General features: G+C 40.8%; 2 protein-coding genes across 3 annotated transcripts in view; both read left to right on the top strand.

The window, feature by feature from the left end:
* EPRS1 (glutamyl-prolyl-tRNA synthetase 1) overlaps window positions 1–14,830 on the top strand; it is a 65,871-nt gene extending 51,041 nt beyond the window's left edge. For both annotated transcript variants that reach the window (XM_082703015.1, XM_082703014.1), the window contains 10 exons: window positions 97–169; window positions 1,428–1,507; window positions 1,749–1,850; window positions 2,578–2,733; window positions 3,218–3,415; window positions 3,807–3,980; window positions 7,876–8,036; window positions 10,030–10,108; window positions 14,308–14,372; window positions 14,467–14,830. In XM_082703015.1, coding sequence (XP_082559141.1) covers window positions 97–169; window positions 1,428–1,507; window positions 1,749–1,850; window positions 2,578–2,733; window positions 3,218–3,415; window positions 3,807–3,980; window positions 7,876–8,036; window positions 10,030–10,108; window positions 14,308–14,372; window positions 14,467–14,617 — 1,239 coding nt within the window. In that variant the 3' untranslated portion in view covers window positions 14,618–14,830. The remainder of the gene's footprint in view (window positions 1–96; window positions 170–1,427; window positions 1,508–1,748; window positions 1,851–2,577; window positions 2,734–3,217; window positions 3,416–3,806; window positions 3,981–7,875; window positions 8,037–10,029; window positions 10,109–14,307; window positions 14,373–14,466) is intronic.
* A 7,022-nt stretch (window positions 14,831–21,852) lies between these two features.
* SLC30A10 (solute carrier family 30 member 10) overlaps window positions 21,853–22,915 on the top strand; it is a gene marked incomplete at its 5' end in the record, with an annotated part of 41,348 nt that continues 40,285 nt past the window's right edge. Inside the window, one exon of the mRNA XM_082703013.1 lies at window positions 21,853–22,300. Within this exon, the coding sequence (XP_082559139.1) occupies window positions 21,853–22,300 (448 nt within the window). The remainder of the gene's footprint in view (window positions 22,301–22,915) is intronic.

Below are 22,915 nucleotides of genomic sequence, written 5' to 3'. Positions count from 1 at the left end.
TTTGTGTTGTTTCTCTGAAGTGCTGTTTAAAAAAATGTATGGAAAATGATTTTATCAAAAAAAAAAAAAAAAAAGAAAATGATTTTATCTTACTAGGTTGCTTGGGTTACCAGATCTGGCAAAACGGAGCTGGCAGAACCAATTGCTGTTCGTCCCACTAGTGAAACAGGTGAGGATGGGCCTTGGGGCATAGGAGAGTGCTCACTGGGACACCTGAGATGGCTCCTAGAGTTGCCTCAGTGTTGATTTTGTGATATATATGATCCTCCTTGACAGTAACACAGTTTAACAAATGTTGATAAAGATGAGTATATAGTGCAGTTGCGTAGAATTTTATTCTCAGGGCAGTAAATGTCGCAGAGCTCTTTACTAGAATAAAGTTTGTTGTTGTTTTAAAGACACTTATTTTTTATTTGATGCTGTAATTTTTCAGAACTTTACAGGACTTATTCTTGGGATAATTTTAATTCTTGGAATTGATTATAAGTTTGCCAGCCCTGATGTTTTATGCCATATTTTCTTACAGATTTTGTTAGTTATTTTAATATGACATTTATATTTGTGTAGGGTTTTTATAGGTTACTAAGTGATTTCATTTATATATTGTATTTTTAGGTGAGGGAGAAAAGTTGAGGTAGCGATCGTCATCTCCATTTGCAGGTTAAACAAAAGGTTCAAGGTTTTTGGGTTTATCATTGTTTTCCAAAGTGATTATCCATCTTTAGAATGAAGGATTCTTTGCTCTTTACTTCATACTTCTGGCGATACTCTTGAATAATATTGTAAGGATGCATTATTGAAATAATGACACCAGCTGTTTTCTGGTTGGCAGAGTGTTTAGTAATTCTAGGCATGAGCAGGCCATGAGAAGACAGATGCCCTCACTTGAATTAACAGTTCTTGGCAAGAGCTGTCATGCTCTGCATAGATGCAGTGGATTAATTTAATCTGAATTCTAATTCTAACAGATAATTTTGTTGGATTCAGCAAGTTATTTAACCTCTCTGTGCTCAGATCTCGCATCTTGGGTACTAAGATCACGATACCGACTTTGTGGATTGAGCGCAGGAACTGAGCAGCGTCATAGGTGCGAAGAACTTCACAGACAGCATGATGTATGCTGTAAGCTTCACTTAGTGTTTTTGAAAATAAAACCGCTGAAAAGCAGTGAAATTAAATGTGAAGTGTAAATTTCAATGTGAAAAACATAAAATAAGGTCAGGTTTAGGTAGATTTATTTCCTTGACTAATCCACTTTATGAAATAACGTAACTGTTCACTTACCATTACAAACATTGGAAACGCATTTACACAAAAGAGCATTTTAACTTCTGTTCACTGTGTTAACTGGTGTAGCTCTTACCAGCCTTCAAAGAGAAAAAAAGCCTTCAATGACTAACCACCTATATTTTCTTGTATCTTTTCAGTCATGTATCCTGCGTATGCGAAGTGGGTGCAGTCACACAGAGACCTGCCCATCCGACTCAATCAGTGGTGTAATGTGGTGGTAGGTGCACGCTCTTCCCACCTTCTTTCATTGTTCTTCGTGCTCAGTTTTGTCTTGTTGTGTTTATTAAGCACATTTTATTTTTCCTTATTTTTATATTCAAAGGATTGGGAGAATGGAAGCATTTTTTAATCACAGTTATGCATTACAATTATGATTTCTGGTTACTTGCCACATTAAATTGTTAATAAAAATGGAAAATCTTTCCATAATGATCAAATTGTGTTCTTGCCTCTTTCAGCGTTGGGAATTCAAACATCCTCAGCCTTTCCTACGCACTCGTGAATTCCTTTGGCAGGAAGGGCACAGTGCATTTGCTACCTTTGAAGAAGCAGCAGAAGAGGTATAAAAAGTTGTTTTCCCTATTAATTATGTTCCATTTCTTTCTCCAAGCTGTGCTTTATTCCCCTAATTCTAAGTAATACAGTGTTCCTGCTTACATAATAATCATTTAATAAATAATTCTAAATTGAAATTTAATCTGATCTGAAAATAAGATAATTTCCTGATATAATTATTTTGTTACTTAAAATTTGTGTACCACCTGTTAAAAGAAAAAGACACAAGTTAATACAGATGTACACAGACCTGAGAAACTGCTTTAATGAAATTTTATTAGAAAATGTGCTGTTTAAAAAAAAAAAAAAATGTGCTGCTTTAAATTTTCAGATAAAAATATTTTTGGACTTCCCTGTATAGAGGAAATTATAATCCTGGAATTATAATTCTTCTTCAGAAGACTTTCATCCTGGTTCTCTTTCTCTCTCTCATGCACACACATATACCTGGCTACACCCAAATATATTTATATCTTTCATGAACATTTTTTAAATTATATTCTAAATTTATGAACATTTTTAAAAAGTTACTAAACTTCTTCCATGTTACTTTGTTGAATGTCTTCCTTAGTAAATACACACTAGCTGCTTTAACCTTTCCATAAGAAAAGGTTTTCATTGTTTCATGTATTTTTTTACCGCAGGTAGTTTTAAATAGTATAGCTTTATAGATCTGTAAGAAACAAATACACCATAAATTGGAACACTTTCATGTTTAAAATGTTGTTACAGGTCTTGCAGATACTTGACTTATATGCTCAGGTATACGAAGAACTCCTGGCAATTCCTGTCGTAAAAGGCAGAAAGACTGAAAAGGAGAAATTTGCAGGAGGAGATTATACAACTACCTTGGAAGTGTTTATATCTGCTAGTGGAAGAGCTATCCAGGTACCAGCAAAATGCTGCGTGGGGTTCGTGGGTGACTGGAAGCATAGCCTGTGGGTGATCCAGTAGACTTCTGTCACCAGAGAAGGAGACTCTTTCCAAAAAAAAAATACCTGTGTATCTTGTGCACTTTCCAGACCATGTTATAATTTCAGGCTTATCAATTCCATTCTTAAAAACCTCTAAGGTCAATTAATTGAAGGCTTGTATTTTGAATTACCCAAAGCATGGATTCTTTGTTAACGTTTGTAGTTGAAGTTATTCCTACAAAAGGGGCTGCTTACAGCAGTACACTTCTGTACATTTTTTCCCCTTTTTGACTAATCCTGGTCTTTTTTTGTATGTTTTATGCTGTGAAAACTTAACATAAAAAAGTCAAGGAACGTAAAACATGTCTAGTGACATTTTAAGGTGTATGATCTTACAGAAATCATTTTCAAAGGCATAATTAATTACTAAAATTAACGCTTCTATTTCTCTGTTTTAGGGAGCAACATCACATCATTTAGGGCAGAATTTTTCCAGAATGTTTGAAATTGTTTTTGAAGATCCAAAGACACCAGGAGAGAAGCAGTTTGCTTATCAGAACTCCTGGGGCCTGACCACTCGAACTATTGGTGTTATGACCATGGTTCATGGAGACAACATGGGCTTAGTATTACCACCCCGTGTTGCTTCTGTTCAGGTAAGGAAAGTATTTCTGTTTATCACTCTTTCTATAAAATACAGTCTGGACCTTGTATTGTGTAACTGTGTGTATCATTTCTCTTACTGTTTTTTTGCTTTTTTAATTTTTAGCTGCTTTTTATACAAAACTTTCTTAGAAATCTCTTTTTTGAAATGATTCATAAGCTTAATGAGATATAGTAGGTCAAATAAGATGCATTTAGCATAGACAAGTAATGTGCACTGGTTGGTAGACATTCCATGGAGATCAAAAATCACACAAGTTGATCTGTGTTAAAAATTACATAGTCCCCAGTAGGTTTTGATTCCTGGGTATCATGCAGCAGCCTGACCACATTACTTTGTATGCTGCTTCTTCGTATAAATTTGTGCTCTTGCTCTGGTTCTAGGTGATGGTTATTCCTTGTGGCATTACAAATGCGCTTTCTGAAGAAGACAGAGAGGCTCTGATTGCAAAATGCAATGATTATCGAAGGCGGTTACTCAGTGTTAATATTAGAGTCAGAGTTGACTTGCGAGATAACTACTCTCCAGGTTGGAAATTCAATCACTGGGAGCTCAAGGTAAATTCTTCGGTTACATCTTTTACTTCCATACTCCCAATTTGGGATTAGATTTTTTTTAACTTATGTTTCTATGAAGTGTAAGGTTTTCTCATTGCTTTTCTCTACGTGGGTAATTGTGAATTTTTTTCTTTTTCACTTAATTTTCATAAAGTCCAGATCTTATAATAGTGTTTTATATATATATATACATATATACTATATATACTCTGTATACAAACTTTATATATATATACACATATATACTATATATACAGAGTACATATATACTATATGTACTATATATACTCTGTATATATAGTATATATGTGTATATATATATAAAGTTTATATATTTGCTAAATTTAAAATCTTTTTTTCTGGAAGCTTATTTTTATTATGTTAAAATTAAAATGATCTTGAAGACCTTGTATATGATTAATAAACCTCATAGGGTTGTTACACTAAAATGTTTATACCAGGACTTCATATAATAAGTAAGCTGTTTAAACAGTAAGACTATCAGAGTACTGGTGCATGGTCATCACCTAGCTGTCATTGTTAACAGCTGATCAGTAAAACATCAGAAAGTAATACCATATTTGGTTTTTTACACCACTCTGTCTCACATCCATTTGTTGATCTTTATTTCGTATATTCAAGGCTAAATTCTGGTTTAATGTGGTTTTTTTTTTTAAGATTTTGTAATTTATTTATTTATTTATTTGACAGGCAGAGATCACAAGTAGGCAGAGAGGCAGGCAGAGAGAGAGGAGGAAGCAGGCTTCCCGCTGAGCAGAGAGCCCAATGTGGGGCTCCATCCCAGGACCCTGGGATCATGACCTGAGCCGAAAGCAGAGACCTTAACCCACTGAGCCACCCAGGCGCCCCTTAATGTTTTTAATATAAATTTCATTAACTGCATATCATCATTGGTATATAATCTATATTTTTAATAACATTTTTCAAACCTCTGGAATGTAATTTTTTTCATAAGCTTTACCAAGGGAATCTTACTAGAGTAGCAGAATTTCTACATTATAGAAATATCTCACATTATAGGAGATAGAGGAGAAGTTGTAGTGATACTGCAGCTCCAAGCTGATTCCAAGTATGGAGGCTCAGCAGCGTTGGGATCATTCAGTATGAACACAGACAGGCTTTCCACAGTTGCTGGTACTTATACACTGTTTATTTTAATTGGCCCCTAAGGTAAATCCTCAGTGCTAAAAATTAGTTGTACTGATTTTGTTTCTCTTCTGTATAATACATTTTTCGTTTACTTACTCACCTACCTTTAATGAAGACTTTAAACATAAATGTTTTCTTACATACTTGCCCTTCAATTACAGTACTTTGTGCTTACTTAGAAAGAGTAGTAGTGTGTGATGCCAGCAGCAGCTTGTCTGAGCCCCTGTGTCCTTGCCTGAGGTTCCAGATGTTAAAGGAGAAACATATTCTTTGTTACCGGCTAGATTGAAAGAGAAAAAGGCATCCATATACAATTCTCCCTTCTGTCTTCCTCCTCTTCCTTTTCACTTCTCCCTCTAGGACTGCCTTGACTTTGTCACTGTCACTCTTCTTTTTAGTACCATGATGAGCCTATACTGTGAAGGAGATTCTGGGTGTGAATAGGCTTTGCTACAGCTTCCTTGTCTGTAGTTCTCAGCAAAGAGTACAGAACATCTAAATTCTAAACTTGATGCCCAAGACTAAAGAACAGTGAGAGGGGTGACTAGTTAGTGAAAAGTACTCATGGCATTTCTTTTTTTTTTTTTTTTTTAAGATTTTTATTTTTATTTATTATTTGAGAGAGAGACAGTGAGAGAGAGCATGAGTGAGGAGAAGGTCAGAGGGAGAAGCAGACTCCCCATGGAGCTGGGAGTCCGATGCGGGACTCGATCCCGGGACTCCAGGATCATGACCTGAGCCGAAGGCAGTCGTCCAACCAACTGAGCCACCCAGGCGCCCCACTCATGGCATTTCTTAATACCATTTTCTCTCCATTCAATCCAAGAATTCCTGAGAAAAGAAAATAGTTTTGGAAGATCTAGATTTGTATTCGTTCGACAGTGATGAACTTTGTACAGTGAGGCAGTTTGGGGGTGGGATGGGGTGTGTATGTATTGGGAGACTCAGTTTCACTACTGGGGTATACGGTGCAGTTACCAGACTAGAACCCAGGGACTGCCACAACTTCTTCATACCTCTTCCCGTATTATGAAAGTTGAAAGGGGAAAATAATGAGTGAGTTAACTACTTTTCTTTTTACTGTGTTGGATGACTAAGATAATTTTGTGTTGCTATTGAAAAGAAAAAGAAGCAAACCAAAATAATCCATTATGAGTAAATTCACAACATTTTACTTAGAAAAAATAGTCAGCAGAATATATGTCTCCTCTGTGATTTGGCCTCAGATGATCTTTCTGGCCATTGCCTCCCACTCCCCTGCGTGAGTGCCCTGCTTATTCCCCATGGCCTCTGTCACTCTGTGCCAGCTTATTTTCACGCCGAGATGCCCTCTCGCCCAACTCAGGCTTTGACGCCCTGCTCTGAGCCACTCTTCTCATCCAGCACAGGATCTAGTCCTGTTAGTTGTTATGTCAGTTTAGTTTCTGTTACTGAGGAGAAGTTCCTTAGCCTTTCTCTGTCATTCACGACATGGGCATTTTTGTGGATAGAGGTTAATTATTTTATAGAATGGTCCTCAGTTTTGATGAAATTCCTCATTAATTTTTACCTTCTAGTAACTTTCCTTCTCTTTCAGCTGAGGATATTCTCCCACTTGTGATTTTCTGTACTGATTATTTGTGTGCATGCCATATTTACCTGGCAGAACATGAAGCTCCTTGAGGACAGGATCTGTTTCTTCTTATTCCTCTTGTAAATCTCATTGCACTTAACCTTGTTACACGTGCATACATTAGGTGAATAAAGGAAGACAATAAAACAGTACTTAGCATACAGTAATTTGTTTTATGGTATTCATTATTTTATAAAATAAGTCTTCTTTAAAGATAAATCTTTTTTTTTTTTTAGAATAACATTTAAAAATTTCCTTTGACTTTGATTTAGGAGACTGCCATTGGCTAAACTAACTTAAATTCAAAACCCAGATTAGTTTTAGAGGATCATTTGCCCAGAAAAAAAATGTTTAAAAGACCTACGGTTTTAATGTTTAGAGAATTTACTGTTTATCCTAAAAATAAGGTCTCGCTGGGTCTTAATTCCCCTCCTGGAGCATTCATAAGGATTGAACATTCACAGGCTTAAACTTGCATCTAGTCCTTAAGCTCCTTGTCAAATCCAAAGGGAAGGGGGGGATGGTTCCCAGAGTGCGGTCGCAGCCTCACTTGAGAACTTGTTAGAAACATGAATCTTTAGGCCCCATTCCTGGACCTCCTGTAATACGAAATTCAGGGGGCGGAGCCCAGCAATCCTTGCTTGAACAAGCCCTTCACGCTGCATGCTGCAGTATCCGGAGTTAAGACGTGACCACACCATTGTGCGGTGTGAGTCGCAGACGTGCCAGGTGTACCGAGCAGTGACTTGGGGCAGCCTTAAGTTAAAGAAGTCCTCTCTGTTTACCACTTTGTGTGCCCTACAGATGCAACTTTCTGTGCGTGCTTTTATGGGAGAAGAGGTAGGAATATTGATCTACACAGCACAACCTTCATGTTTCTGAACTCTTAGCTCAAAACTGGTTGGGGAGTACATTTTTTTCCATAGGTTCATACGTTCTTATCGGAAGAGATTTCTGTAGTGTCTCAGGAATATTGCCTGCTGTTTTTATTGTTTGCTTTATGCCTTTGATTTTGGAGTTTTTATGATTTGTAGGAGATAAAGCCATGAAATACTCTGTGTCTTCAAGAAGAGACAGGCATGTATCATTTTAACTGCCTGTTTTGTTTTCTAGGGAGTTCCCATCAGACTTGAAGTTGGGCCACGTGACATGAAGAGCTGCCAGTTTGTAGCTGTCAGACGAGATACTGGAGAAAAGCTGACAGTGGCTGATAATGAGGCTGAGACTAAACTTCACGCTCTTTTGGAAGACATCCACGTGAACCTTTTTACAAGGTTAGTTCCTTAGGATTACTTTTGTCTCTGATCTTGACACCCTGTTCAGCTTCTGAGAGCTGTACTGAGGAATTTTGTGAGTGTCCAGATTGGAAGTCGTCTTTCCCTCTGAGCTCCCAGAGTTCTTAATTTGCCTCTCTTGTGTTTTTGACTTGTAGCATCATGATTTTTCCGAGGGCTTTCTCCATCCTGTGCTAGGTTTGCAGTGCTGGCCTGGCTGTCCCATGGACTAATTTGGGTTGACTTTAAATTGACTTTTAAGATGTGTAAATATGAGGGATTAAGGCATTGATTCTCACCTGTGAGTACACATTAGTAGCACCTAGGAAGCTTTAAAAATAGCAGTACCTAGACCCCTCCCCAGAGATGTTAATTTAGTTAGTCTAGGGCGCGTGTGGCAGCTGTAGTATTAAGAGCTCCCCATGTGATTAGGATGTGTAGTCAAGGCAAAGAACCGTTTGACTGGGATTGGAGATCTGGGGTGAAAGGAAGCTTCAGGACAGCCCTGATCTGTGGAGAGTGTTCTTCTAGAATCCGAGTTCTCAGGGCAGAGGCACTAAAAGATTGGTGCATATGTGTGGCACCTTACTTACTTTCCTGTCCACCTGAGACCAAAGAGGAAGGTTCACTGCCTGTTTGGGGGAAGGTGGTGCCCCCATCTTCTTATGTGTTCATGTGTCTTCTAGGACCTGTGCCCAGCTCATATTAGGCCTCAGGATATCTTGCATTTAAGGAATGAACTGATTTTAGTCTTGGCATTACATGGTTTTGGGCAAGTGATTTTGCTTATCTTGGCTCGCTTGCCCTAAAATGAGAATGAGAACGAGTCACTTGACTTCAAGGATTTGCCTAGCCTACTAATGAATAGTGCATTTGAAGTCCATCTGAGCTGAGAGCAGGTCATATATATTGTCAGAGGTGAAAGATTAGAAAGCTGCCTGTCCTTATTGCTGCCATTTAAATAGTGCATTTAGTAGGGGTTCTTTTCTGGGGATTTCTCTTCAAAGTCACTTGGGAGGTTTGGGAAACCGGGACATCACACCTAGAGTTTCTGATCCATTGGTTTTAAGATCGGTTCCGGTCAACTGTGGTGTAAAACTGTTCTGTGTATGGTTCACATGCATCCTCTGATTGGAAAACCACTGCTTTTGTGGCTAAAAAGCAGTTTTATCATTGACATTTTTATTCAGTAAATGTGTTAATAATGTTGGTTTCATAAAGGTGCATTTTTGCCCATCCTTAGGCTTAACCCTTACATATTTTCCTGGATCTCACTGGCTGTGACTTACTCACATGGGCCTGTCAGACTATGAAAAGGTCAGAAGAGGGGTTTGGTGGAGAGCTAGCAGTTACTGGCCGAGAAGTTACGAGGTCTTAGTCCTCAGATTCAGAGAAGAAAAATATGCCTTCTCTTTCTTGGTTACCACCCATGAACCATCCTCCTGTATGTAATGTGCGACTTTGAATGTAAAAGGGAGTGATACTTCCATTTCTAAAACCCGAAGTTCTTAGAAAAGAGTTATGTTGTATATGAAAATAGCTTGAATAATGTGTATTTGTGGTTTTTCCTTTTTTATAACATTTCCATGCCTTTCCGTTTGATTCTCAACAATCTGTACGGCTGTTAGACTTACTTGAGTATTTTTCCAGTTTTGTAGAAAGGAAAACTAGGACCAAAGAGGTTTTAAAAATAACGCAGACTCTCATATGTGCTAAGTGGTATAGCCAGGCATAGAGTGTTCTGGAGAGTTTTAATGGCAATAACAATTATTGCCTATTGTGTGCTTGGCAAATTCCCCTTCATCTAGTGTTAATCCAGTGATGTGCTGAGATTGCCACACAGTGTAGGTTCAAACTGAGGTGGTCTCACTTCCATGTTATTGTTCTTCTGTTAAATTTTACTTATTTTCTTAAAAAAAAAAACAAAAAAAAAACAAACTTTGTCATATTAGTAAGAAAAAATATGTATTCTTTTGCAATTATATTGTGATAGGGCTTCCGAAGACCTTAAGACTCATATGGTTGTGGCTAATACAATGGAAGACTTTCAGAAGATGCTAGATTCTGGGAAGGTAAGAGACTTCTGAAAAGTTTTGAATATAAAAATGTTTCAACTGTGGTATTTTAAGACTCATGCATGATATTAATCCATTTTTTAAGGCCAGTCATGTGACAGGATTATATATTACTCCACATTCTATCCTCTGTTTTCCACTGGCTTTCCTAAAGCATTACAGCATTTTATCATTTTTGGATTACACCATGAACTAATTATAAAAGCTTTTTCTCACACTTGAAATACAGACTAAACAACATTAATTCTATTTTAATTTCTGAAATTTTTCATTTTGTTTTTCAGCTTGAATTAGATTCCTAAAGTAAGCATTGTTGTAATGTAATGTGTATATTCCTAAGATAAGGTTAGAAGTCCATGTCAGAAATTTCAGTTCTTTGACCTGTGTGTGTGTGTGTGTGTGTGTGTATTTCCCCTGATCTTAATTGACTGAACTTTTCTGAATAATAAGAGGGAGAGCACTGCTCGTGTTTTTTTGAATGTGTGGGTACTTCACTCTCCTTTAAAAGACCCATGTCTTTCTAATTAGGTACTTTAGTGGTTCTATAAGATTTTTATCAGTTTTATGTGTTGTGAGTATGCAGATATTCTAGTCGAAACTTTTAATTTTCATAGTAAAGAGGTCCTGATTTGCCAAATTATTAATTACTGGAATGAATCACTTATGAACTTTAGTATTCTGGTATCCATGCTTGATTATACAACCAGTCCTGTGTTCTCAGGTTATAAATGAGGAAACCACGGGCCAGAGTCTAAATGAATTCCCCTGACCTCTACAGGGGCGGACTTGGTCCTATCATTTAGATCTCTCTCCTGACTCATTTTAATGCATTTTCCTTTTTTTGTTCACTTGCTTTAATTTTTTAATTTTATTTTTTTTTAAAGATTTTATTTTTAAGTAATCTCTACCCCTAGTGTGGGGCTCAGACTCATCACACCCCCAAGATTAAGAGTTGCATGCTTCAGTGACAGAGCCTGCCGGCACCCCTCTTTATTTTTAAGCCATGCTGAGAGTGTAAGGCAAAATTTTAATTGGTCAGGGTCATAACCTCTTAATAGGTCTCTTACTGCGTCAGCTGAGACAGTGTTAATCTGGTTAATCTAGTAAACTACTAATGTGTAAAATGAGTACAAGATAATCTTAAAATCTCCTTCAGATCCCTAATTCTTCAGTATTTAGCTTTCTGTTCTTGGGGTACTGCGTTTGTCATCTTCCATCTTTCTGGTTTCCGTATTTGTCACTTAGACTACGGACTTCCTGTACAAGTCTAGAGAAGTGGATAGCCACCTATCTGATGCAGTGGTTTGATTTTTTTTTTCCTTTCACTGTAATTTATGATTATTTTATTTTTCTATTACTGAATTTTAAAATTTCATTTATTACAGAAGTATGGTAGTCACTTTTGCAGTACAGACTGGTAAAGATATTTACATAAGAGTTAATAAATCAATGGAGTAACTATGAGATAATCCATTGCTTTCAAAGAAATGAACCTCAGCAGGTCTCAGTAGAGTCGCATCTTTTATTCTGATATTAGGTCAGAGATTTCAACATCTATTCCAGAGCAGCCAGTAGATAGTATATTCGCTGTATATGTCCAAAGAGCGCGTGAGATTAGAGGAGGTTGTGTCTCTTGGATCCCGGAGCCAGCGCCAGCTCCACCCCTGTCTCACTTCAGTGTGGTGACTGACCAGCAAGCAACCTTTGAGGCTCTTGCAAACAAAACTGTGTTTACTAGGTGGAGAGAAGGAGAAAGGGATCTTTGGAACTTGAATGTAGGTGAAAGTTTGGTTTTCTACTCTTCTTTGTTGGTAAAATTAAAAAAAAAAAAAAGTATCAGATTCACAGAACTTGAGTAAATTTTTCCAAAGGGACTATGTTAATTAAATGAAAAATAGATGTTATTTATATATATATATATATATATATATATATATTTTTTTTTTTTTTACTGTTGACATATATTACTAACCTATTGAGCACTATTTTTGATTGATAGGATTCTTGGCATTTGTCATCATTAGCATTTTCTGCTACAGAATTCAAAATACTATATATTGCAAAAAATTATATCTTTTTGTAGCATATATATAGAGAGATAATAACAAAAATTAAAGACTTTTCCGTGGTTGAACAAACAACCTTAAACTGGGTATTATTTTTTCATATTAATGAATTACATGCGTAAATAGTCAGACATTTTATCACCTACGTTTTACTTTGAAGCTACAAGGAATTAAAACATGGGTTTTACAAAAATTGTTGTTTATGAGTCTAAATAACTTCAGTTGAACTTTTTCACACTATTCCATTTTAAGTTTTAAAAATTATTTTAGGGACGCCTGGGTGGCTCAGTCAGTGAAGCATCTACCTTCAGCTCAGGTCATGATCTCAGGGTCCTGGGATTGAACCCCACATCAGGCTCTCTGCTCAGCAGGCAACCTGTTTCTCTTTCTGCCCTTGCTCCCACCCATGCTCTGTCTCTCTCTCTCTCAAATATATCAAAATATTGTAAAAAAATTTAAAAAATAAAAATTATTATTTTATAAATACCTTCTCAAGGCTCAGTAATTTTTTTCTTAGGGAAAAATAAAACCATTCCCTGTAAAATTTGTTAAAGTTAGGAAAGTAAAGCTGTGTGTGAGTTAAAAATAAAAGTAAAATTTTCTAAGAAACCAAATTTAAATTTATTACCCAAAGACAGTCTTTGTAATTAAGTCTTAATATTTTTATTATTTCACAGTGACCGTGCTTAAAGTTTTCCTCCCATTCTTTTGTAATGAATTTTAAACAATACTTTATGAATGTACATTCTTTCCATGCTTTCTGTTGGTACTGATGCTAATGATTTACCAAGTTTCAATACACAGGGGTAACTTTGGGTTATTTCAGCTCTTGTATCTTTTTAGGTTTATTTTTGCTTCTGTTTTCTTACAGTTTTTATTAAAATTTTTCAAGATACGTATTACTAACAAACCTTCCACCTTCTCTCATCTACCACTCCCATCCCCCAGGGATTTTCCTGCCAATTTATTACTTCTTTATTGTCTTAAGGCAGATTATCAAAGTTACAGTTTATCAGTTTGGGGAGTTTGGCTGACACATTTACTGAATAAACATAAGAGACAGATAACTAATTCTTCCTCGCCCTGGAAGAATGTTCATTTGATCAATTACTTGTTCTTTTTGTAATTTCCTAATGTCAGTGTACTTGCACCTTACTTCTTAGTGAAGACTTTATTTAGCTAAATTCTGAGTGCCTGCCTTAGTGTTTGCAGGAACGTCTCAGTTTGAGGACGGAATGTGTGGCTCGAAGAGATTGGTCAGAAGTTGATGAGGAAGCGGGATAGCGTCGACACTGGCATTTCTAACGCATGGCCGGGATTATCCACGTTATCCACGCTTTTGATCTCCCCACTGCTAACCTTGATTTCCAGAGTTTTCTGTAGGACCGTTAACATAATTGTTACTGCATACAGATCTCATTTTGAAGTAGACATGATATGAAAGTTTAGGATTTACAATTGAAAGAAATCTTAATTCTTGTCTAGTCCAACACACATTTTACAGAAGAAAACTCAAAACTAGGGATTTTCAAACAGGCATTGAATTTAAAAATTAAGGTAAAGTCCCGGCTATCTTGATTTTGCCCGTTATTGTATATGGCCCATGAAAGAAAATTTGAGAAGTTGTGTTTTCTAATACAGAATGATATTTGACTTTCACATACTGTGTGGACTTTAAAAATGATTCACTTACCTATAACAGTGTGGCGTAAAGTGAGGCTGACCTTTTGTTGATGGTTATTGTTAACAACTGTAAAAATCAGTTCACTATTTGTCGTCTCCTCTCTGTCCTCCTCATAACCATTTACCGAGGCCGAGCAGGTGGTGGTCAGGTTTGAAACGAGGGGGAGGTACAGCTAGAGGCTGGACTCAGGCTACTTACTCTTCCTTCCTTCTCTTCAGGCACTGTGTTGTAGCTCGTGTGTTCGGACACTGAAGTAGACTACAAAGATGTTTTTGTTTTGTCTTGATGTCTTCTGGTGTGTGGGTTTGGGATCCGGGAAAAACAGCTTGCAGCTCTGAGCAGTGTTCCTTGAAGGTCCTGGGGCCTTGTCAGTTTAATAGACCATTCAGGTGTTCCTTCTGTAGAACAGGAGTTGAAAATCCTGAATATTTTCCCTTTTCTGCTAGATTGCTCAGATCCCATTCTGTGGGGAAATTGACTGTGAAGACTGGATCAAAAAGACCACTGCCAGGTAAATACGGGTGCCAGACCGCTCTGGGGACAGTGGCGACGGATGGGAATATACAGCATAAACAAATTGAATTCTTTCCTGTTTTTGATTGCAGGGATCAAGATCTTGAACCTGGTGCTCCATCCATGGGAGCTAAAAGCCTTTGCATCCCCTTCCAACCGCTCTGTGAGCTGCAGCCGGGCGCCAGATGCATCTGTGGCAGGAACCCTGCCAAGTACTATACCTTGTTTGGTCGCAGTTACTGAGGGACGAAACAAAACTGCTATCTCCAACCCGCCTCACTTTTTAAAAAACTGATATTAATATCTTCCCAGATATAGACAGTTTTATGATTTTTTTAAATAAAAGTTCAAATAGGAGGTCACATGAGACACAAACACCTTATTCTTATGCCTAAATTAACGGTGGGAAAGACGACTTTTCAGTAAACAACCCCAGTAATAAATACCATGAACTGATACTGTCTTATGTATTCATTTGTTTCTGGGATACCTGAAGCACTGCGTGTGCTAGGGACATTCTCACAGAGAGCTGGAGGAAACCGGACCCTTAGGTCCCTGCCCTTGGTCTGAGCATCCCTCATGGTTCAGACCTTGAACGTGCAACTATCCTGTTTCCTGTATGTCAGAGTACTCCCCTTTCTTCACTCCTTCTGCCATATCTCAGATGGTCCTCCATCTCTCTGTTTAAAAAAGCCACAAATAGACAAAAAGCCAGAACAGCCCCCACCTTTCCCTTGAGGAGCTCGCTCCCTCTCATTACTACTAGTTACTGTGGGGTCTTAGAAAAAAGTCATGATTTCTTTTTTTTTTTTTAAAGATTTTATTTATGTATTTGACAGAAATCACAAGTAGATGGAGAGGCAGGCAGAGAGAGAGAGGGAAGCAGGCTCCCTGCCAAGCAGAGAGCCCGATGTGGGACTCGATCCCAGGACCCCGAGATCATGACCTGAGCTGAAGGCAGCGGCCCAACCCACTGAGCCACCCAGGCGCCCCAAAAAGTCATGATTTCTGAAGGAGGGAGCAACCCCTGCCCCCCTGCCCCCCACACTACCACCATTTCCCTGATACACTGCTGCCTCTTCCGGCCAAAACTAACTTCTCAGGGTCGTGTCTTACCGTGTCACTGTGCATTTCTGCTGCTATAAAACTTCCTCTTTTTACTAAAATTTCTCCTCTGATTCGCCCTCCCGCTCTCTGGTTCTTTCTCTTAGTTACGGGTCTTTCACCAGCATTCCTCCTCGGCTTCCTTCACAGACATCCCAAGCCCAAGCTTCCGTACTTGGCGCTCGTCTTGTCTAATCTGCTGGATTCAGAGAACACGAATGGGATGAGCATCCAACATTTTCACCTCTAGACCTCTGTTCCAGCTGCGTCGTCGGGTCTCTCGAGTGTTCCATCAGAGTATCTGGTCCTCAGTCCCCAAGTCCACATTTCACTGCCCACTCCCAGACCTGGCCTTCCTACAGTACTTCCTGCCTAAAGGATTAGCATGAGCAAAATACACCGGTCACCAGAACCAGAGCCCGAGAGCTGTGCTAGTCAGCCCCTCCAGCACGCGGTCTGCTGTCTTCACTGGCCTAGCATGACATCCCGCCCTTACCGCTGACGGGTCCTGGGTCTCCCCTTTTACAGATGACTTGACTGCCTCTGATGTCAGTTACTATAATGGCCTCCAGAGATTCATCTGAAGCAGTCCCCATATTTTCATAGGGTTTTTTTCCTTCATGTACAATGTATTAAGATGTTCATCTTCCCCTTAAAATCTTTTCTTGGCTCACCATCACTAACGGGAGAAAATGTGAACCCTTTAGCCTAGTCTGGTTCAGCCTACCTGTCCAGGCTCCTCAACCAATCCAGCAAAGTCCTTTGCAACCTAACCATTTGGGGTTTCTTGGGCAATTTCCCATGTACCATTTCCCACCTCTCTGTGGGTGTCCCTTTGCCTGGAATGCCTTTTACTAATTCCTAGTCTACTGGCTACATCTCTTTATTTGGGACCCTGTCCTAACAGCACTTTCCCACTTGGTAGTGATAAATACATACCAATAAAGGGAAAAGCTTCAGAAATGACTTGGAATTTAGAGTCATGCTTCAAAGACCAGTGGAATTTTAATAAATAGAAAAGGAAGGACATTCCAGGCAGAGGCAACAGCATATGCAAACCATGAAAGTATATGCTGTGTGTGAGAACACAACAAAACTGTTCTTAAGTGGTTAGGAAATTGTGAAAGCAGATTAAATACAGCATGCCTTCAAGACTGATGTTTTCAGTATTTATATTCGTATACCTAACTTAAAGGGATAATTAATGAGCCACATTTCTGTACTGGACTCAATATCTTAATGAACTGTGTTAGTTCAGAATGTTCTATCTTGTCTTTCCACCCTTAGTAGCTGTGTAAAGTGCCTATTCAATTGTAAAATGGAAGAAGTCTAATACCTGTATCGTAGTTACTCTCCCTTATAAAGGACTTAGAACAATGCCTAGCACATACTAAATAACACCTAGTGTTGTTAGGACCACGCAGAGTCCAGTCGCTCTGAATTTTAGCTTTATTTTTATTTATTTTTTTTTTTAAGATTTTTTATTTATTTGACAGAGATCACAAGTAGGCAGAGAGGCAGGCAGAGAGAGAGAGAGGAGGAAACGCTCCCCGCTGAGCAGAGAGCCCGATTCGGGACTCGATCCCAGGACCCTGAGATCATGACCTGAGCCGAAGGCAGCGGCTAGCCACCCAGGCGCCCTGAATTTTAGCTTTAATTAACAATAGTTACTTTAGCTTCTATTTTATTTATTTTTTTTTTCTGCAAGCATACATGCTCTAAAGGACAAGGTTTTTTCAGTGGGTCCATGACAAAAGGCTGAAAAGCAGATCAGAGACCAATAACCACATTTTGTCCCTAGCCCCTGTCCATTTTGGAAGAGTTGGCGATCACTGGTGCAAAGAATAAGGGAATAAGTGCACAGGGAGGTGGAGCGATGAGCTGGGCCTGAGGCTTGTTAGAAGGAGGCGAAGCCCCGGGGAGGTGGTCCCGGCCGACAGCAGCGTGCTGACCGCTCTCCTGTCGTCGCGATGACAATAGCTGGAAAACCCTTTTCTGCCACACCGCCAGGCTTAAAATGACAGATACAGACGCGTTTCTGTGGCTCAGTAGGGGACGTGAAACCAGAGTCTGATCAACTTCACCGGAAGATTTAAGAGTTTGGAATGTCAGTAGTACTGAAGTGATTTAAAGTATTTAAAAATATGAACAAAAATGTTTTATTCATTAAGTCTCACATAATGGGGCTATTTCAAAATAGCCAGAGCCAAATTTTGGCACTCACTGGGTGGCTTAGTCGGCTAAGTGTTGAGTCTTGGTTTCAGCTCAGGTCGTGATCTCGGGGTCATGGTCTCAGGGTCACGAGATCAAGGCCCATGTCAGGCTCTGTCCTCAGTGTGGAGTCTGTTTCAGATTCTTTCCCCCTACCCCACTGCCCCACCGTGTGCTCACTCTCTCTCTTTCTCTCTCTCTCTCTCAAATAAATAAAATGTTTTAAAATAACCCTTTCTTGATTCTATATCCCTTTAGCCTTGAAGCTTTTGTCTGCTTGCAGCTGCTACTTCTCTTGTCCGTTCTCTGAAGCCTCTTGCTAAGCTTCCCGCGGCTCCGACAGCGGTACACGGAGCCACCGTTCCCGCGCCGCCTCCTGCTTGCTCTCCGCATTTACCGACCGATTCCCCGCCTCTCTGCAACACATTCTTCCTCGGCCTCCTGGTTTCCCTTCCATCTCTTGGGTCCTTTTCTCTCATCTCTTTGTATTTTCTGATCCTTCCAATTCTCTCAAGTTTCCTGGGTGACCTCCTGTAGTTTCCTGTCCGCATGCAAGTTCATATATTCCCAGCTTGTCCGCCACCCCTGAGCTCCAGACTCCGTTCGAGCTGGCTGTCTGACAGGTACACCGGACAGCGTCCCTGCTCCTTGCTCCCACCCTGGCCCTACAGCTCTCATCTCGGTCTTCCCTTCCTCTCAGTTGCAACATCAGGTTCGGTGCCTCATGTCCCCGTGCCTGTTCTGTCTCATATCTCCCAGCCAGTTGCCCAGCAAATGCTACTGACTCTAACCTCAAAACAAATTCCGGATATACCCATGGCGGCCTGTGCACCCGTATAGCCACACAGGGCCGTGTGCTTGGTTGAAGGCTCTGCGGTTACTGTCTTGAAACTTTTTTTTTTTTTTTTGAGATGTTATTTATTTTAGAGAGCATGGGGGGAGGAACAGGAGAGGGAGAAGCCGACTCCGCACTGGGCGGGGTTCTGTCTCACAACCCTGAGATCCTGACCTGGGCCGACATCAAGGGTCAGAGTCTCAGCCGCCTGAGCCACCCAGGCTCCCCGTCTTGAAATTCTTAATAATGAAGAAAAATCTTTAACTTGTCATTTATCAATGACAAAATGGATCACACTAACCGTTTTTAAGTATACGCTTCAGTATTAAGGATATTCGCATTTTTGGGTAACCAATGAGCAGAACGTTTTCATCTTGCCACATTGAAACTATACTCATTTTTAAACACTGTCCCCTCCCAAACTACCAGTCTTCCTGCTTCTATGAATTTGACTACTTTAGATAAGTAGCTCATGGAAGTGGAATCATACTGTATGTGTCTTCTTGTACTTGCTTATTTCACCTAGTAGACTGTCCTCAAGTTCCTGTAGTAGCATGTGTCAGAACTCCCTTCCTTCGTATGGACCATGTATGCACGTATAACATGTATACATACGCACATATACACACATATGTTCCACATTTTGTTTCTCCTTCCATCTCTCAGTGGACACTTGGGTGTGTTCCCCTCTTGGCTCTTGGGGATAGTGCTGCTATGAACATGGGTGTGCAAATACCTCCTGGAGACCCTCCAATTGGTTCTTTTGGATATTTGCCAGAAAGTAGAATTACTGGATCAAACAGTAAACATCTTTTTAATTTTTCGAGGAACTGGCATACCATTTCTCACAGAGACTACACCATTTAAAATTTGACTTTTTCAACAAAAAGCCTTGCAACTTTCATTTCCTGCCGAAGCCCCGTGCGTTACACAGAGTTTCTGTCTAGATGCTCCCTCTTCCCGCCTGCTCTAAGTCACCAGCCTTTGTTTGGATCAGTGCAATCGCCTCCAGACGGTGCCTCTGCTCTCTTGTCAGCTCAACCCAGGATTCAAAGAGTCTTCTAAGATCTAAATTAGTTCTTGTCATTCTACTGCTCTCCTGGCTCAGGACCCCACGGGATCGTCCCCCTCCCGCCGTCTCCTCTCAGGCCTGATAACCTGCTTCTCTCTCTCAGTCACTCCTCTGCAACCAGACTGAGCTCCTTTGATGCTCCTTGAACTTCCCATGCTCAAGGCTTCCTCTGCCCAGAAACTTCCTTTCGGGCGTCTCCGTGGCTCATTTCCTTACCTCCTTCAGATCTGTACTCAAGAACATCTCTGTCAATTTTTCCCTGACTACTTTATTTACTTATTAATTTATTTTTAAGATTTTATTTATTTATTTAACAGAGAGATCACAAGTAGGCAGGCGGTGGGGGGGTGGGGGATGCGGGGCTCGATCCCAGGACCCTAAGATCATGACCTGAGCCGAAGGCAGAGGCTTAACCCACTGAACCACCCAGGCGCCCCTTGACTACTTTATTTAAAATAACACCCCAACGCCTATGTCAGCACTGTACCCCTCTTCTCTGCTTCATTTGTGTCCATAATTCTTACTACCATTGGACAGTCCATACATTTCATGACTAATTTGTTAATTGTCTCTCTCCCCCATAAGGTATAAGTAAGCTTCACAAGGGCAGAGACTTTCCTCGGTTTTGTTCACTGCCATCACCCCGAGTCCAAGACCGTGTCTGACACGTAGGAACTTAGCGTTTGTTGCATGAATGTATGAGTGGGACAGTCTGTGTGCAGGGATGTGCACCATCTGGTGGTATCAGAAGTCTCACTGTTACAGCATCAGCTGAATTGGAGTTCATTTCTGAGCTGCTGAGGAAATTATAAAGGCCGCATGAAGGTTGTCAGGTTTTAGTCAAAGTCAGTATACTAGTGAAGGTTCTGTTCTCCAGATGAATAAAACCAATAGGGTGCCTGTACAAACAGAGAGCTTTATCGTAAGGAATTGGCTCATGCCATCACAAAGACTGACAAGGCCAAGATCTGCAGAGTGAGTCAGCAAGCTTGAGAACCAGGGGCCTCAGTGGTGTAGAAAGACCACAGCGTGGCGACCCAGGAAGAACTGATGTTTTGGCTTAAGCCTGAAGGCAGGAGAAAGCCAGCGCCCTGACTTGAATTCAGGCCGTCAGTCAGCAGGAGGGATTCTCTCCTCCTCACAGGAGGGTCAGCCATTTTGTTCTGTTCAGGCCTTCGGCGGAAAGGTGAGGCTCAACCACATCGGGGAGGGCAGCCCGCTCTACCTGGTCTACAGACTCGAACACCAGTCTCTTCCAAAAAGACACCTTCACAGCAGCACTCAGAATGATATCTGACCAAATGTCTTGAGCACCTGGCGGCCCAGTCAACTTGACACATAAAATTAACCATCACACACTTTAAATTCAGAAGAGATTGGGTGTAGTTGTTTCAGTCTACATTTCTGTGAAGGGTTGGTTGACGGTAGGCAGTCTGCTCAAAACAATAGAGGCCGCTGCTGTTTTACATATTCCAGACCTGGTCAATCTTTATGGTTTATAAGTGACAGGTGATAAGATTAAAACCAAAAAAATTTCCTTGCATCAGCTGAATCCACTTACTATAATTCGGCTTTCTTCCTGAAACCAATGGGGTTCTGTCAGTAGCGCCTTCAGCTTAAAGGCACTTCATCTTTTCTGAACATGAGGAATGTTTTCCTCGCCTTCTTTATGGAGAATGTTTGGATGTCAGGTGTTCGTTGATTCCAAAGAACAGACAAGGTGGTAGAAAAATCACCCGAGCTTCATCTTTAGCTTTTACTTATCATCGCTCTGACCTGTGGATTAGTGACTCCTAGACATGTTCCCTGTTCCGTGCACTTAACCGAATTCAAAATATTTACCTGGACAAGACATGACGGTCACTTCCAATGGCTTGTCTCACCTGAGTCGTTACCGCACACACCAAGGCGGGAAAGCCCGACCCCAAGGATGGACTTCTGCATGGTTCCAAGACGCAGAGACCCTTGGCTTTTGTAACGAAGCACACAACAAACCAACGGACAAACAAAACCCCCTCAAGTCTGCGGCCGGAGCCGGTGTCTTCAATCTCCCTGAGTGCCAGCTCACGTGACATCTCTTGGTTAATTGCCCTTTAAACTGTTTTATAGCTTTATAGCAGCCTATAAAAGGTGATTTCCAAATATGACAGGTGCTGAAAGGCTGAAGGGGAGACTTCTCCAGGAGTCCTAACAGCTAAACCTGTAGCTCAGCCTTCCGCGGGGAGAGGGCGAGGAGCCCCGGAGGAGCCCCGCGCGATGGGGCGATACTCGGGCCGGAGCTTCCGATTAATCTTCATGTGCGCGGTGAGCGTCCTGCTCTTCGTGGCGGAGCTCGTGATCGCGCACATCGGCAACTCCCTGTCCTTGGCCTCCGATGCCTTCGCCGTCCTCTCCCACTTGGTGTCCATGGTCATCGCTGTGTTCGGCGTGCGGGCCAGCAGCGTACAGCGGCACAGGAAGGGCACGTTCGGCCTCCTGCGGGCCGACGTGGTGGGAGCGTTTGGCAACTCCATCTTCGCCGTGGCCCTGATGCTCAGCATCCTGCTGGAAGCTGTCAAAAGGTTTATTCATCCCCAGAAGACGGAGGAGCCGCTGCTGGTTCTCAGCGCTGGCATCGTCGGGCTGTTCTTCAACGTCCTCAACTATGTCATCTTGGACTGCTGCTACTGCTCGGCCCACGGGCCCCCGGGGGACCCCGAGACAGGTAAGCCGTCCTCAGCTGTCCTAGCAGAGTGGGTCTGCTCGTGTCCCTGACTTTCCAGAAGCTCTTCCTCAAGGGAATTGCCTGCAGTCCCAGGTTCCTTGTGAGCCGTGGAGGGGGTGAGTGTATGGGGGGGGGGGGGTCCTTCTTTAATTTTTAGTCACTAGGAGTGGAAGGTGTTCAGAGAAGTGGAGAGGTTGGAAAGGGACCGAGCAGGGCACAGAGGGAGCCGTTTGGAAGGAAGCCGATGCGGCGCTGAGAACAGCCTCATTTAATCAGGGGCCAGATGCAACGTAGCTGTGTTTGAATTTAAAAATAATATTTTAGTGTTCCCGTAAGATTTGTTCAAAAAACACTAGACTACCTAACCAGCAGATATCAAGCAAAGTGTCAAACAAGCAGCTAGAAATCAACTGGCTAGGCTGATAAATTCTTAGGAATGGATATTGGAAGAATTTATGTAAAACAGAGGAAAAATAAAGGAGATGATCTAGTCCTTACTTTTTTTTTAGATGGAAATATTTATATTTATTGATTATATGCATCCAACCTATTTGAGAAAAAGGAAAACTATTGACACGTGAACCTTTAGATGGGACTTATGGTGGGTATCAAATG

The sequence above is a fragment of the Mustela nivalis genome (assembly GCF_964662115.1).
Source record: "Mustela nivalis genome assembly, chromosome: 16".
NCBI lineage: Eukaryota > Metazoa > Chordata > Mammalia > Carnivora > Mustelidae > Mustela > Mustela nivalis.
This window is presented reverse-complemented; position numbering and strand designations above follow the sequence as displayed.